The 18,158-nt window shown below is 31.3% G+C and overlaps 1 protein-coding gene across 9 annotated transcripts in view; it reads left to right on the forward strand.

Moving 5' to 3' along the window:
* LOC139498779 (phosphatidate phosphatase LPIN1-like) overlaps positions 1-17,485 on the forward strand; it is a 30,023-nt gene extending 12,538 nt beyond the window's left edge. For 2 of the 9 annotated variants that reach the window (XM_071287318.1, XM_071287319.1), the window contains exons 3-18: positions 169-273; positions 1,036-1,194; positions 2,299-2,615; positions 3,095-3,279; positions 4,039-4,186; positions 4,974-4,988; positions 6,508-6,804; positions 7,543-7,612; positions 8,142-8,321; positions 8,809-8,900; positions 9,524-9,644; positions 10,025-10,173; positions 11,141-11,380; positions 12,481-12,595; positions 13,206-13,309; positions 14,066-15,801. In XM_071287318.1, coding sequence (XP_071143419.1) covers positions 169-273; positions 1,036-1,194; positions 2,299-2,615; positions 3,095-3,279; positions 4,039-4,186; positions 4,974-4,988; positions 6,508-6,804; positions 7,543-7,612; positions 8,142-8,321; positions 8,809-8,900; positions 9,524-9,644; positions 10,025-10,173; positions 11,141-11,380; positions 12,481-12,595; positions 13,206-13,309; positions 14,066-14,225 — 2,457 coding nt within the window. In that variant the 3' untranslated portion in view covers positions 14,226-15,801. Of the gene's footprint in view, positions 1-168; positions 274-1,035; positions 1,195-2,298; positions 2,616-3,094; positions 3,280-4,038; positions 4,187-4,973; positions 4,989-6,507; positions 6,805-7,542; positions 7,613-8,141; positions 8,322-8,808; positions 8,901-9,523; positions 9,645-10,024; positions 10,174-11,140; positions 11,381-12,480; positions 12,596-13,205; positions 13,870-13,987; positions 16,113-16,311 lie in introns of those variants that run through there. The other 7 variants (XM_071287320.1, XM_071287322.1, XR_011658011.1 and 4 more) reach the window with 6 other exon arrangements.
* Positions 17,486-18,158: the final 673 nt, after the last annotated feature.

Consider the following 18,158-nt stretch of genomic DNA (forward strand, 5'->3'; position numbering starts at 1 on the left):
ATTCCAAAACATGACAAGCAGACATCCTTAAATTAAGTCTACCTGACAACAAGGTCAAAGGCGACGATTTATTTCAAATCCCTCAGATTGCTATTACTGTTATTGCTTAGAATTTACACAAGATGACCATCTGTCTGTTAGTTACTCATACTTTTATTTAATTCTTAGGTTGACATAGAGATAAATGGCGAGGCTATTGATTTGCATATGAAGTTGGGAGAATCTGGTGAAGCTTTCTTTGTTACGGAGATTCTGACAGACGAAAATGTGGAGGTTTGTAGGAACAAAGAACATAGTCAAATTTTAAAAGTTGTTTACTGTTCAAATATGTATTTTAGCAAACAAAATTAAAACACTAGTACTGTAGACATGATTTCTGAAAGATATTAAAAGTTCATTTAATTTTCATGTCTGCCATGTCTTTTACCAATAAACAAAATTGAAGCTAAAGGTTTAAATCATTGTAAATTGAATTAAAAAACTTTTTTTCAATGATTTAAGGAGGTAGACCTAGGTTAAGGGAAATAACTCTTAAAATCATCAGTATGTTTGTGTCAGCTATTTTTATAAATGTGTTCTAAGCTTCTAGGTTACATAGATTATTTCCAATCTTTTTCAGGTAAATGCTTAAAAAACATTGATGAAACTTGACTTGAACAAACACATAACTGATTTAAAGAGTTATCTCCCTGAACCAAGGTCTACCACCTTAAACTCAAGTTGTTTTGTTTGTAGGGTTTTCGGTTTGAATTTAATTGGTTTAGAATATAAGCACACACAAATTGTACATTTTTGGTATCATAAACATCAAATTTTTTTTAAAAAGTAGAACATCTACCATTTGTCTACCAAAATCAATGATTTAGACATGGTTATCATGTTTATTCATTATTGTGAGTCCAGAGGCAGAACTTAAATTAAAAAAGAATGTTATAAAATGTCACTTTGATGAATTTCTATCAGAAATTTTTCTAATTAAAAACTGCATATTTATGCCGCTGAACATTATCATGCTTTTAATTGTTTATTTTATAGGAGATTCCGGCTCATTTGGCCACATCACCGATGCCCTCTAGTGTTGACCTCATGGAGAAGGGAGTGATGGAGATGAAGAAGAAACATGGAGAGAAGAGGAAGAAAACAAAGAAAATCAAAGACCTAGACGAAGAAGAAGAGAGTGAACAGAATGAAGCGGTATGAGTTTGATTTGTAGAGGTTCTATTCCCTTTGTCATGATCTATTACAATGGAAATTCAGAAGTTTTTGATATGTTGTTATTTTTTGGTGAAAATTGCAAAAGAATAGGCATTGCAAAAATAAAAATCTCATTTTAAATTTTGATAGCATTATAACATGTATAAGTTCTTGTATGGCAAAATGTTCACAATTTTAATCTGTGTTTTGATATTTGTGAAAAGAAAGTTTCATTTTCATATGACATCAGCATGTTCTTGTCCTAAATACTCTTCAGCTTATTTGAATTATAGTCTTCCATCAGTACATTGGAGTTTGGGCAAAAATTCTAGGTGGTCTTCTGGAGTGAACATTCCTTTTCTCTACTTCCATCTTTTAAATAGAATACAAGTGAAGTCATTGTAAGTTAAGGTATTTAATATGTTTACAAAATCTTATGTTAAATATAAGTTGACATATGTGGCCTTTCCACAGCAGTGAATTGGTGTAAAAAGCACAATCAACTTGAGATGAAGTGTATTATTAGATTAAAAGATAATCATCTGATATATATATAGATTATAATTGGTCATCTCAACGAGATTGATTTTCTTGCTTGAGCCTGTACGGCAAAAGTGAGAAAAGCAATGGCGTTGAGATAACCAAATATAATCTGTTTATCGCTATTTTACCTATGAAGATATGTTTATTTCATTGACAACGCTCATGTTCCCTTAGTTTCTAGCAGGGGTTTCATTATCTTTCATGTTGACTGCTACTTTCCACGTTTCTAGGTGGTACTTTTCAATTTATTCCATGAATATCTTATATAAGAATTTCTACATTTAGGCGGTACTTGTCAATAGCATAGGAGGGTAAAAGTACCGGGTACCGCCTCCTAATGAATGGCCTGTTTCTAGCGATAATTTTTCATATCACTCTACTGTGCTGAGAAAGGGAATTATCAGTCAGTAAGATCAAAGGAAAATTTTCGTAAAATAGCGATAGTTTCAGATACTTCTATATCTTTATTTTTATTTCTTGGATGAATTAGTTATTTGATGTATACATATCATTTTTTTGTCTAAAGATAATTAATTTTTAGCTCATTTTTACAATTCACAGACAGGACAAGACAGTTTGACAGAGGCAAATGAACAGAGTAGGAAAGTAAGAAGGAAACGATCAACAAAGAGGAAGAATCAGACAGAAACCCCAAAAGTTGAATCAAGAACAGATGACTCCGAGATATTTGAGATTGATGACGTTTCTTCCGACGAAGAATTAGCGAATCTTGCCCGGATTCCTCCTGGCTTGTCCAAATCTATCAGCCTCCCTGTTGTGGAGGAGAATAAGTTTGAACGTACCAGAGAATGGGCTACAACATCATACGATGGATTCTCTCATGTATTTAGTGACACAGAAATGTCACCAGTTAGTAGGTTAGTAGGTCAAATGAACAATGTAATATAATAAGAGTGTCACAATAGACATATTTACACTTGTATGCAAATTTGTCTGCCATTACTTAAAAGTTAAAAAAATTCGGGCAAAATTTTACGTCACAATTTAAAAAATTTAACAACATAATTTAAAATTGATTTTTGTATATCACCAGAAGTGTTTTGTAGACGGATCTAGGGTCAATTGCAGCAAATGTAGCTTAATACCCAATATATTATCCTGATATGGTGTTTTATCTTGGCTTTAAGAAAAAATCCATACACTAGAGTAATTTTCAGGCCCTTTATAGCTTACTGTTCGGTGTGAGCCAAAGCTCCCTGTTAAAGAACGTACTTTCATCTATAATGGTATACTTTTACAAATTGTGACATAGATGGAGAGGTGTCTTATTGGCACTCATAACACATCTTTTTACATCTAAAGAATATTAAACTAACTTGATAATTTCTTATTTCAGCCCTGTTGGAAGCAGGCCACCCTCCCCTAAGAGTGATACAGAGGTGGAATGCAACAGACTGTCAAAAGACTCATTCTTCACTGAAGAGGATACAACGCTTTGGGAATGGGGAGATTTACCTAGGAAGTCTGTGACAGAGGTGCCAACATCTGCTGGTGAGACAGAGTCAAGAGACCATATATTGGGTACGTATTAACTCACTTACAACTCCAGGAGTGGGGCTATATTGCAAACATCTTGATTGTTCATCCAACAATAATTTTGTCAAACTTTTGTTAGAAACTACTTTCCAAATGACTTCTCCAATGGTCAGCAGATCGACAGGGAGGAGTTGTAATGTTAATTTGGTTTCTGGGTCTGTCAGACACCTACTTCCTGTTTTCTGAATCGTTGATTTCTGAGTAGAGTATGCCTATCACAACATGGGTGTATTCTTGTTATATTTATCTATATGTACAAAGGGGAGTAATCCATATATAATTTTATAAAATGGTTGTATCCCTTATTAACATCTGTCTCGCCTGTCCATGCACTATTTATGATATTTGATTTCTTATTTATACATTTATAATCTTATTAATCATTGTATAAAATTTCAAGTGGACAATGGTACATGAATGATTAACAAAGAGTTATAATTCTATTCATGGGTACCAATTTTTATCAATTTAGGAAACACATTATTTCATCGATACTTGATTATGGGGTTTGGACATATTTTGCAAGAACGTAAGGTTCGGGAATCAGGACTAATGAAAAGTCAAAGGTCCTGTCTAAAGCATCTGCTTTAGAAATGGAAGTTCCTGAACTTTTGTAAATCAAAAATCAAAAGTTGCCTTCCAGAAATAAAAGGTCCTGGACTCATTTGAACACTTTAAGAATCATGAATTCCTGTAACAACTGATGTTGTATTTGTTATTTTACATGATGATTTATTATTCTAGACCCAAAGCAATCGTCATCAGGGTTGTTCCAGTTTATGAAGAGTACACGGAATGTCCGAAACAAACCTGAGTTAGAGGGAATATATCTTGATGATCTTAACTTAGAGGAAATGAGTCCAGAAGTCGCTAAGCTATACTTCCCCAAAAGGTAAGTAATTAAAGGTCACAGTTCACTTATTTAAGCTTCCGGTTATATTTGATAGGTGTTGAAATTATAGTTATATAAATTTTTAGTAACAAAATGTTCCTATGAGTAATATGGCAAAAAGATATGTTTAGGATTTGTTGACGAAATAATGTTTGGTTAGTAGGTCAGGAATATATATTTTTTGGGGGGTCGCATATCAGAAAAAACATTATTATTTATTTATATGTTTACAAGAACTTGATATTTTCAAAAAAATAAGAAGATGTGGTATAACTGGAGATCTTTATCAGAGACAAAAATGATTAAGAAGTTAACAACTAAAGGTCACTGTATTGTTTTCAAAAATGAGAAAAACCATACCTCATAGGAAGCTTCAAAAGGCCTGAAATGACAAAAACAACACAATTCAAACAAAAACACTAACCGCCTGTTTTATATACGAAACAAAAAACCAAACACAAATAAGATAAACAATTACATGATTCTTACTTGGGATAGGCATGATAGGCTACAATACAGTATTTAAATTAATTTGATTTTATCAGTAGTTCACAATATATGTCAATATTAGCAAAAAGACATAAAATGTTTGACAAGTTATTGATAGTTTTGATGTTTTTCTGTGTATGAATGAGTTTATATCAGAATTGTGTATTTAGGGGAATGTATATAAAATGGAATGTATAAGATCGTCGCATGATTATTGTGAGCTCACGCTTTACAGTTAGACTACTTTTGATTTTTGTTTAGCTGCTATAAATATTGAATGTTTTGATTTCGCCTATAGAAGCTGCTCCGAGCAGTAAGTAATTCATTAAGCCTTCTTTTTAACCTGCAGCATATTAGATATACATTGTAGTGCACTTTTTTCAAATACAAATAAAGCTTTTTCTGTTGTTTTTTTTTATACCTGCAGCTTTTTTGTTTTTAAGTAGATATAGTGCACTTTTTTTTTAAATATTCAAAGATCTGTTTTAAATGTTTAAAAGGTTTTTTTATACAAATTTTTTTTTTTTTTTTTTTTTTTTATACCTGCAGCTTATTTTTGTTAGAAGATTTAGTACACTTTTTTTGTATTCAAAGATCAGCTTTAAATGTTTTGGTTTTTTTTTTTATATATATACCATATTTACACATGCTTTTCCCTTTTTTTTTCTTTTCACAATATATTATGCTTATTTTAATTTTACTATTTAAAGAATGTCGTATATGTAAGTAGCTTGGTGAATTACCTTCCCTTCAAGTACCACTATACTGTCTGTTAATGTAACATTTGACTTGTGTGTGTGTATGCTAATTTCTTGGTTTTATTGAATTTTCAGCAATATTACTACATGTATGGATTGTGTAAAAATTAAAGTAATAAATGCAAGAAATAATTTTTGAATTGACGTTTAAAACAAGTTATCAGTTTTTGATGGGAGGTAGAAATGTTCTTTTTAGGTCATGTGTAGCTGATTATGAATAAAAACATGTTTACATTGCTGAAAATTTATCTTTGTGTAACTGAATATTGGTAAATGCATGATCTATATATATACATATAACTTGTGTAGTCTTTGTAATTGATCATAAAGGTATTGATAAAATATTCAGTCTCTTTTAACACTAGAAAATCATACCCATGTAGTACTCAGCTAGTTGACAATTATTTTGAAGTTTTCACATAGTACATGAAAACATCCTATTATTCAGTTTCATTAAATTCATTTTATACTTAAATATCGGTTGAGCATTGGCGGATCCAGGGGGGGGGGGGGGGGATTCTGGGGGTTGGAACCCCCCCCCTCTTTTTTAGACGATCAATGCATTTGAATGGGGACATGTAGTTGGAACCCCCCTTTTTAAAATGGCTGGATCCGCCCCTGTTGTGTGTACATATACTCTCATTAACCATGTTAACCTGATGTAGCTTGAGGTTGTTCCAGAAATAAATGTTTGATAGATTGCAAGGCACTTTTTATATTATCCAATCATTCATTCATTTGTTTTAATTGATAATTTCTATGAACCTTTTGGCAATAACAACCAACCATTTAATTTTAAAATCCCTATCTCACAAAAAAGCAAAAACCTCTTACAGTATTAGAAGTTCTTTAAGAGAAAAAAAATCAATATGGTTCTATTTGCTTTATTATCCTGATTTTGATTGGCTGTAAACGGCCCAAATGTAATCATTTAATTAAGTGTTATCTTATTTTTTGCTTTATTGGTTTATAAACAAAGTAACGGTAGGTAATGACATGCATATCTTACATTAAAGTCAATTGTGAGAATGAGAGTGTGCCCAGTCTTCTTCATGATTTTGTTGTTTATTCTAGGTTTCACCAGACCCAGTTCCAGTCGATCAGAGAAAGAGAAGAAGACACAGAATCTGGTCGTGGTGCCTCCCTTCCTGTCTCTCCTAACTCTGTAGAGGGCGCTGTATGTGGACCACCTGTTTCCTTTCTGAGGTCAGAGGTCAAATCTCTAGGTGCCTATTCTATGTCTCTCTGTGGTGGTTTGTCAGAAGGTGTGACCTTGGAGAAGTTCATGCAGAAGATTGTTACTTTTGAGGACCTTTGTGACAATTTTGGTATGATCAACAACCCAGACCTGGTCATACGTATTGAAGAAAAGTAAGTTGAATTAAGATTTCAAAAAGAGGGGTCAAAGATACCAGAGGGACATTCAACTTTATAAATCGAAAAATAAAATGACAACATAATAGCTAAAAAAGAAAAAAGACAAACAGACAAATAACAGTACTCAAGACACAACATCGAAAAATGAAGGCTAAGCAACACAAACCCCACTAAAAATGGGAGTCATCGCAGGTGCTTCAGAAGGGTAAGCAGATCCTTCTCACCTGAAATTAGAAATTCTACTGTGAATTCATTTATTTTTTTTGGTTACCAATTTTCGTGAATTAATTTAAAAAAAAAGTGTACTTTTGCAGATATTTAATTTCTTGGTTTCACTAAGCCTTTAGAAATATAGTATTCTGTTGAACACATTCATTCATGGTTCAGCCTTTAACCACAAAATCGATGTTACTTGGTATTCCACAAATAATAATGAATCTACAAGCTATTCTATTGATAATCCCAATCTTTATGTATAGAGATTATGAATTTAATTTTAAACATGGATTATATTCTTTTCCAGAATTAAATTTATTTTACTATTTTAATGGTGGACAGCACATCCAAAAACAATAATATACTGAATGACATTACATCACAAATTGCCTTGAAATTGGGTATTATAAAAAAAATTACCAGCAATATTATTTCAGAAAGTCAGAGATCCTCAAATAACAATTTTTTCAATTTGAAATAATGACATACTTAATTTGCCTGTTGAATGTTTTGTAGGTATTATAACTGGTTGACAGCTGCGCCAATGATTCTGGCTCACCTGGTGTTTGAAAGGGACCTTCCACAGGTATTTATTTGATCTTTTGCAAGAAATAAATATGCACAAGGTCAAAATAGATATTGATTTATAAGTATATAAATAAGAAGATGTGGTATGAGTGCCAATGAGACAACTCTCCTTCCAAGTCACAGTGTGAATATGTAGAGTAAAAAAAGAATACTAAAATAAATGCCATTTAAGAAAATGAAATTAATTAAAACCACTATCACAAATTACCCTTTTACCCTATTTTATTTATTCTTCCCTTAGCAAATGAGATTTTTGTGTAATGAACTCCAACAGTTTTCAAGCCAGATCCTATAAATTTCACAGATAGCTTAGACACTTCCTGCTATTGTAAATTGTTTGGGGAATTACATCCTATTCTCTAGACCTTTTTTTTCCCAGCAAAATCCAAAAAAATAATTGTATAATCAATTTCTTAATATAAAATTGCAGTTAACCTGGATCATTGAGATACTTAATGGAACTTTCTAGTTTCCATATATCTTAAGATTTGATATATTTAGTATTTTTAAATTTTGATACATTACAGTCCTCTATGAAGAAATTGACAGATGAATATATGCCAAAAAAGAAAGAAAAGAGGACTAGTGGTGTGTCGTCATGGTTTTCATGGGGAAGGTCATCCAAGGTTATAGATCAGTCACAGCCACAGGACAAACAGCCTGTGCAGACATCTATGTCCGATTCAGAGATAGGAACAGGAAAAACGGTAAGCTCTATTGAAATCACACATTTTGCTGTGGTCTTTGAATTGCGAAAAATTGAGGCATGATAAGTTTTGCAAAAATAAAAACATATATTTTGAGTTTGAAAGCAGAATTTGTGAAACTGCAATAATAATTTTCTTCTTTTTTGTCCATTGTTTAATGATTACATGCATGCACAAATTTCTAAACATACATTATGATGAGTTCAGGTGGTAACCCAGTCCCAGAAAGAAGTAATCACTCTTAGGCAAAATCAAATTAGTTTCACTTTTGTGTTCTTCAGAATATGTCATTGCTTTCAGGATTGATAGTGGAATAAAAATTGATTCAGATTTTATAATTTTTTTTAAACAATAGAAAATAGATCTGATATTAAAAATATCAGTGCACAGTATTTATCCTTCTCACATATGTTCATTAAGGGGACAAGTTAAGATCATTTTGACGTCATGTTTTCTTTAAACAATGACTGAATATTGTTGTTTTCAGACTGATGAAAATTCCACATTAAGTCCCCCTACCAGCCTGCCTGCAAGTGTATCTGGTAGTCCAAGGAAAGTCAGAAAAAATACAGATAACAGGTTTGTTTAAGTTCTTAAGCTAACTATACTATATTACACAAATAATTACTAAAAGAACCATGATTTAAGCACAAAAGTAGGACAGTATAATCTTTGTTCTTTTTAATGAATTTATAAACAGTGACCTATAGTTGTTAATTTCTGTGTCATTTTGGTCTCTTGCTGAGAACAGTCTCATTGGCAATTATACCACATCTTCTTTGTCATATTTCAGTTGTTTTTAAATAGATTATATTTCTATTCTGAAATCATGAAATTACAAATTAAATTAAGCTTTGGTATTTGGTTTCAAAAATTTCTTTGCCTTTATGTTTGTATGTTGTCGGACACAAGGAGTCAATAAACAAACAATTAATTAGAGCTTGTTCAATAATAACGAATTGTATCGAGCCACAAAACTTTTAACCAATTATAATGCTTTAGCCCTATAAAACCAGGTTCAATCCAACATTTTCTACATTTAAAAATGCCAGCTGAGGACCATGCTGCGAGCAGGATTTTCTCCCATTGGTGGCCTTCAGTTGTTGTTTGCTCTTTGATAGGATTGTTGTCTCATTGACATACTCCCCATTTCCAATGTTCCCACATGTTCAGTTTAATTATACCTATGTCAAATTTTTCAGTCTGGCTGATGATGATCATACCTCCAGTGAAGCTGATACAGATTCAGATAGGAATGAGGCTCTCAAAAGGGTCACTTCAGAGGTCTACAAGAAGACAATCAGATTGGACTCAGATTCTATTGTAAGTAGTTGGTTTATCTCAATATCTGATATAAGAAATGGAATAAAGAAAATGTACTGTAAAAAAATAGCACAAAACTCCAAATATACCTGTTGTACTTTCATGCATAAAAAAAACCAAACTTTTCATGTTCATAGTGAACTTTTGAAATATGTTTATAATTGTAAGAAATGTTATTAATTTATATAAAATTTTTATAGAAATATTACAATTGCATTTACATGACTTCTTTTGGAATTAAAGTAAAAAATGTCAAATATTTTCCACTAATAATAAGGGAATATTCTCAGGAAATATGAATTGTTTGACAAAAAGATAAATATTATTCCATGATATTTAATGAATACTGTTTGACAAAACAATTGTATGTGTGTTTACAGAAAAAGCTGAATTTGCAGCCTGGTTGTAACGAGATTGTTTACTCTGTTACCACACAGTTCCAGGGGACAAAGAAATGTACAAGTCATATTTATCTGTGGAGATATGATGACAAAATCATTGTCTCTGATATTGATGGAACAATTACCAAGTAAGTATGAATTTACAGACTATTGTTCATTAGTTTTGTTGGTATAAATATTAATTTTTCGTGGATTGAAGAATTGTGGATACTCAATTTTAAGTTTGCATAAAAGTTAAGAAAAATATTAATATCTGTTTACTTTTTCCAATAATTGCAAGAAAATTGATACGGCATGAATATATAAAAAGCCTACCACCATACAATGTAGATGATTACAAAGTTATTCACTTAAGGTATTAATTCATTTTTTTTTTAAATATAGAATTTTGCTATATTTTTCTATAAATGAACTTTATCACCTACTTACTAGAAAAATAAAATAAAAAAATGGGGTCACCATTCATTTAAGCTCACAAACAGCCTTTGAAAGAAGCATACTTTTTTTCTGTTGAACTAATAGGAGAAATAGTGTTAATATTGAAATAAAAAAAAGAACTAAATTACAGAAATCGCTTAAATTTTACAATAGTTTTAATGCATAAAAATGATATTTTTTGCACTAAAGGGAGATAATTTGGAGCTTTTTCAATACATTTGAAAAATCCTCTGGGGCCAAAACGAATTGATTTTTTTGGTAGATTTTTGTACCATATGATAAGGTGATAACTAATTAAGTTATAAATAAAATTTGCAAGAATAAATGTTTAAATTTTTGCTGAAATTTTTGTACCCTCGAGCCTCCTTAAGATAGATTTTCAAACTTTAAAATGTGATCTAGAGTGGATCAGTACTGTACTTGCAGTTTAACTAGTAGATATAAAAATAGAAAATGTGGTATTATTGCCAATGAGACTACTCTCCACCAGAGACCATATGATATAACAGTATTAACAAACATAGGTCATTGAAAGCCCTTAAACAATGAGCAAAACCCAAACCGCTGATGGTACAATTGAAAATGGTAATTGTAATATTTGGAATGGATAAAAAAGAGTTAGAGGTAACATAACATGACAACCTTTTTTTTTTACAGATCCGATGTATTGGGACAGATATTGCCTATTATTGGCAAAGATTGGTCACAGTCTGGAGTAGCTCAGCTGTATACCTCCATCAACACAAATGGTTACAAGTTTCTATACCTGTCTGCTCGTGCTATAGGACAATCAAAGGTCACCAAAGATCTACTCAAAAGTATTAAACAGGAAGTGCATGTCCTTCCTGAGGGTCCACTTCTGCTGTCACCAACATCTCTAGTCAGTGCTTTCCACAGGTAAGGAGGGGTCATCTCAAAATGTAATAGGTATTAAACAGGAAGTGCATGTCCTTCCAGAGGGTTCACTTCTGCTGTCACCAACATCTTTAGTCAGTGCTTTCCAGAGGTAAGGAGGGGTAATCTCAAAATGTAATAGGTATTAAACAGGAAGTACATGTCCTTCCTGAAGGTTCACTTCTGCTGTCACCAACATCTCTAGTCAGTGCTTTCCATAGGTAAGGGGGTCATCTCAAAATGTAATAGGTATTAAACAAGAAGTGCATGTCCTTCCAGAGGGTTCACTTCTGCTGTCACCAACATCTTTAGTCAGTGCTTTCCAGAGGTAAGGAGGGGTAATCTCAAAATGTAATAGGTATTAAACAGAAAGTACATGTCCTTCCTGAAGGTTCACTTCTGCTGTCACCAACATCTCTAGTCAGTGCTTTCCACAGGTAAGGAGGGGTCATCTCAAAATGTAATAGGTATTAAACAGGAAGTGCATGTCCTTCCAGAGGGTTCACTTCTGCTGTCACCAACATCTCTAGTCAGTGCTTTCCACAGATATGGAGGGTGGTCTCGAAATGTAAAATAAGTATTATCTAGCTAAACCTCTCACTCGTATGACAGTCTCATAGAACTCCGTTATGTTGACAACAATATGTCAGTAAAACAAACAGAAGTAATAGGTAAAAATGTTAAAAATTGGAATCTTCAGTCATTATCGAATATGATCTTAATAACTAAAAAACAAATAAATGATTCAACAAAGAAAATATCCATTTTCACTCGCATCATCATTCAGAAATTAAGAAATTTTGCAATTTATTTATAAGTACTTAATCTCCTGAAATTGCAATATTTAATCTTTCAATATTGTCAAATATGCAACCTTAGCAATAATAAATGGGTGCATAAATTTGTTAATTTATTTCTAACAAATTATGTGTTTGTTTTTTAAACAGGTCCATTTTCCTTTCTTTTCTGTTCACTAGATTGTTTTTCAATTCCTTATTGAAATGGTGGTTGGTATTAGGGATATACTTGTATATGAAATGAAGATTTTCCCATGCTGATGGTCAAATATATATTTCTTATGATAATTGATGATTTTCTTTTAGAGAGGTGATTGAGAAGAAGCCAGAGGAGTTCAAAATAGCCTGTCTGAAGGATATTGGTAGCTTGTTCCCTCCCTTTACCCAAGCTTTCTATGCAGGATTTGGCAACAAAATTAATGTAAGTTATTGTAATTTTGAATAAAATTCAATTCTATTGTAAAGGGAAAAGACCACTTAAGAGAACAATATTGATATCGTGATGTAAAGACTGATCATTTCCAGTTTTTGCTTAGACAAATCAAAATTCCGCTGTGACCAAGTTGACGTCTTCCTGATGAACTAGCGCATAAATAAATCAGGCTTAGTGAATCATTCTTCTACAATGCAGGGCTTGCATTCATAGTACATTATTATGTTCTTGTCCTTCATATGTGTTAAATTTACTGCTGAACATTAAATATTCATCCATCCGTTCACTATATAAGTATTAGTCTAAAAAAAAATAATTAATGTTTCATTTTTGCAACACTGTTTGTTAACTGACCTATATTAATTTTAGTAACATGTTTCATTAAAACATCTTTTCCTGTTTGAATGGTTTTACACATCATTTTTGGGGCCATTTATATCTTGCTTTTCGATGTGAACCAAGGCTCAGTGTTAAAGACCATACTTTGACCTATAATGGTTTACTTTTATAAATTTTGACTTGGATTGAGAGTTGTCTCATTGGCACTCATACCACATCTTCTTATATCAATGTTCTGATTTCATATTTTATATTACAGGATGTTTATGCATACACAGCCATCAATATTCCACCCTACAGAATCTTTACAATCAATCCACGAGGAGAACTCAAACAAGAATCACATTTTACATTCCAGTCGTCGTAAGTATACGAGTCAATTTGTGGATTCAGTATTATTCAACTGATGACAATTTTCATAGATTTCGCTGGTACATGGAGAACGCAAATTAAAATGTGCAACTAATTACAAATGTTCAATAGAAACATCTGCTGCCTTACTTAAGCAAAACCTCAAAATTAAATTTTACAATTTTCATAGATTTCGTTGGTACATGGAGAACGCATTTTACGCATGCATTGCATTTACAATTTTGAAATAAACCTTGGCAACTATGAATTATAATGAAATAAAACTTAACCTCTATGTAGGTATGTAGGAACATGAAATAGTTCTTAAACAAACCTTGATGTGTTTGAAGGTACATGTATGAAAGCATGAATTATTTTTCAAATTAATCTTCAGTTGATAAGTTGTAAAAGTAGTCGATCTACTGTATTGCTAGCATGTCAACCCTGAGGTTGTGAGTTTGAATCCCGCAGAGGGCAGGTGCACTTCACTTTAATCTCAATGGACAAATTTGTCAGTTTTCCTACCGAAGATCAATGATTCTCTCAACTTCTGTCACCAATAAAAATTAACAGCCAGAAAATACTGTAAACCAACTTATTTTCGCGGATACTTTATTTTGCGTTAAGTCCTTCCTAGCCCATTTCGAGGCGATTTAAATCAATCGCTCACGAAAATAAGTTGGTTTACAGTAGATCAATATTTTTGAAAGGGCATTAAACAACAATTAATCAATCAATCAATAGTTTTAATATTTTATATGTTTGTAGGTATGTAAGCCTTACTGATATAGCAGACCATTACTTTCCCCCGGTTATACATGAGAATGCTTTGGAAAGTAGTGAGTTCAGCAATACAACATTTTGGCGGGAACCGCTTATACAAATTGAAGACACAGACCTCCAACTTCTAGTTGGACCACCGAAATGACAGGAGGCACCAATGGGTAACCAGTCTAAGATGTTAATAGAAAACCAGTTGAACAAAATTGTTGGCAATCAGTATTATATCCATAGCAATAACAGCATTGACCTGCTGGACGATATTTTTGAAGATCATGGCGAAGACCAACATGATATTGGACAGGCCATTCAGATGTCCGATGAAAATGGAAAGGATATGTCAATTTGGTTGCTTCCATTTAAAATGTATCTGTAAAGATTTCTGTATTCAATACATTCTCCCTAACTTCTACATGCAGTTTTATACTATATTAAAAAAATAGCCAATAATAAAAAAATAACTTTTCTCCAAAAAATTTGCCTTTTGACCATAATTTTTTTTTATGAAGAAAATTGATAATTTAAATATAATAGTTTTTTTGTTATTTATATTGGACTAACATATATGAAGATACATCAGTTCATATGATTAAATATTGAAAATTTATCAATAATTGAGGTATTTTTGTAAGTCACTTATAATGTTTGAAAGGATTGGAAGTAAAAAAAAAGGACAGAATAAATTGCATAACAATCAGAAAAATAATATATTTATATTAGATTTATCAGTTAATATTTATATTATTTAATTTCATTGTTTGACAGGATATTAGAGCATTATTAAGCATATTTTTTTTCTAATTAATTTATATTTGGTTGTAGTTCAGTTATGCTATCAGTTACACTTTCAGGAATATATATTTGTTGCTAAGATAAGTTTCAGCATTAACATCAGTTAAGTATTTAGTGAAGAAATACTGGTTACTCATTGGGTTATTATTGTGTTAGGGCTATTCTAGGAAACGGCATGATACGGTTGAGGGGTGTTGCAGGGTTGAATAGCACTTTTACACCAAAAGTCCATCCATACAATTGTGATTAGATATTAGATAGAAATATGATCCCTTTTGAGGGAATCTTGTTTTGGACCCTGCTACCCCAATATTGATAATATTAGGTGCTTTCTAACGCCTCTCCCATAACTTGATTGTGGAATAGCCCCTAGAATTGAGTTAAGTTAAATCTCAGGTTTTTTATGTGTTAGATATTTTCATTGTTTTCCATTACTATACAGGTTGAATTTTTTGTGGAAAGTCAGATAATTTTGCACCTACATACAAAAGCAATTATTTTTCAAAAATGGATGTGATAAAACTGTAATTATTTTCCAAAAAATCTCCATGACAACTTATATACATTCTTTGAGTGATTTTGAATACTTCAAATTGACATGCAGCCTGAAAAGGCAATTTATGTTTGTCCAAAAATGGAACTCACATACCCTCCATTTTGTTTTTATGGAATACTCTATATTAAAAATATCTAGTTATTTTCAGTAAAAAACAGTTGTATTTGACTTAGTTGTCCACAAAAAATTAAACCTTGGTATAGAAATGATCATGATGATTATTTTAGGTCAGTTGTTTCATGTCCATAACATGGTTATTCAAATTCATATGTTTATTTCTGTTAGTTATTCTTTACTTTAAAAAAAAACACGTTTTACACTTTCAATGACTGAAATTAAAGGACAAGTTTAGAATTATTTTATAGATTAAAGAAAAGTTCATAGATTAAAGTTTTCCTACTATTAAGGTTATAATAAGTTAAATTCTTTAGCTTAGATATAGAAATTTAAATTTGAAATATCTATATGAAAAATATGTTTTAACATTATTTCTTCTAGAATACATCTAAAAATGAATGAACTTATTTTGTTTTGGAATTAAATCATATATGATATTTATGTATGATTAAATTCTAATAATCCAATATCAAATGACTAGATATTTTCTAATTGTCTACTATGTAAACATTTAGGCCACACCCAGTCATGTGATATTAATTATGTAATGAATAATATGCGGATTATTCAGTTTGGTAATTTAGTATGTTATGGACACGAAATAATTGACAGTGTAGTCAGAAAGCTTACGTTTTATTAAGCTGATGTTCAATAGATGTTAGATATTCAGTTTGATAATTTAGTATGTTATGGACATGAAATAATTGACAGTGCAGTTAGATAGCTTACGTTTTATTAAGCTGGTGTTCAATAGATGTTAGATATTCAGTTTGGTAATTTAGAATGTTATGGACATGAAATAATTGACAGTGTAGTCAGAAAGCTTACGTTTTATTAAGCTGATGTTCAATAGATATTAGATATTTGTATCAAACAAGATAGTATTAGAGATTTGTTTCAGATCATTTTGTATATTGTTGCATTGGAGTGTAATTTTTGGTAAAGGGAAGTAATTTCATTATGAAACTTAAGTTATCTCCCTTCATTTTTGCAGGTGATTTTATTTTGTGTTCAGAACCAACATTATTTTATATAAAAAATCCATTTTGATTATGTGAAAGGTTTGAATTGGTTTGATATTCGGGTTCAAGTAAATCTTGGTGAGTGCAGCTTATTTTGACAATTGACAATTTGACAATTTTGACAATTGCTTTATTTTCTGAACATTAATATCTTTATTCTGAAAATCACTTTTTTGAGACATGAAACAGCTGTTTCAGATTCATGTTATTTTTCTCCAATTAAGTGTTTTTGTTTTTTGGGACAAAGATACAGCTTCTTCCAATAACTAGGATTGTTTTCTCTTATAGTTGATGTGTTTAAATTTAGTCCTGGTATCTATGATGAGTTTATTTACTAATTTTTAGTCTGCACTCCAGTTTTGTTTTCTTTTAAATGATTTATGACTTTTGAACAGCGGTATACTGCTGTTGCCTTTATTGATAAAAGGCATCTTTGTCTTTCATTCTACATAGACCTAACTTCTTCAGATAACTAGGATCTAAAAGGCATTTTTGTCTCTCACTCCGTTTAGAATTGGTTCAAAGTAGTCTCATTTTATCATCACTCAGAGTTGATCTCAGTTAATCAGACCTCACCGTTTTATTGACTTTTGTGTTCCGGTGTCTATCCCTTTTATTTTGGTGTGAAGAGAATGGAATTGAATATTTTGTCATAGATGAATTAGTCAAATTTGAGATATTTTTATTTAAACTAGTTTCAGTCTTGTTGCCTTTCATATTTCAGTTTTTAAAATGAAGTTGAAATTTGTTTGTGGTAAGACTTAGATACAGATTGAACAGGGTTTTGGGTCAAAGCTGACCAGACTTTAACAAATGAGTGGCAATTAAACTAGAAATTTCATTACTTTTCAAAAAAATGTTGGATGCTTTTTGAAAGTCTTGAAAGATATTGTAAAATGTATTAGGTCACAAAAATAAAAATGATGATAAAAATTGAAGCATTAATATTTTGTACATATTTCATGTTAACTTTTGGTGCTATTTATCACAACTTCATGAATGAGTGTTGTATTTTTTTCAAGCTTTTTCATACTATATTTTAAAATTATATCTTAAATGTTGTTGGAATCATTTTAATTGCTAAGACTTTTGAAATGACCAGGGAAAGGAAGGGACCATGTTTCATACAGAATATTTATCATATGTTTACACCAGTTTGACCACTTTGTTAGAGTCCTTACCATTCCCAGATTGAACAAAATGTGATAACATGGATTTATTTATTTTCGTGGATACCAATTTTTAGTGGTTTTGGGAAAAACTTGCATTTTATGGATATTTGATTAAGGGGTTTTGGCAAAGACTGCATGCATTCTTTTAGCAAATTTGTAATTTGTTTAGTATTTAAATTTGTGGTTTGCCTGTACCCACGAAATCCACAAAGATTGATATCCAACAAATGTTAATGAATCCACAGCATATTTACATCATTTGAAACTGATGGTTAAAGGATAATCAATTGAATATATATATCATAAGTTTTCCTCTTTCTCTCTGATATGTAAGTAGACGTTTTTGTACATAGGATATATGTTTTTCACGCATGCATGCTAAATACATTGGAAAAGAAGTTTAACATTTATATTTACACAAA

This window comes from Mytilus edulis, chromosome 12 (assembly GCF_963676685.1).
Source record: "Mytilus edulis chromosome 12, xbMytEdul2.2, whole genome shotgun sequence".
Lineage (NCBI taxonomy): Eukaryota > Metazoa > Mollusca > Bivalvia > Mytilida > Mytilidae > Mytilus > Mytilus edulis.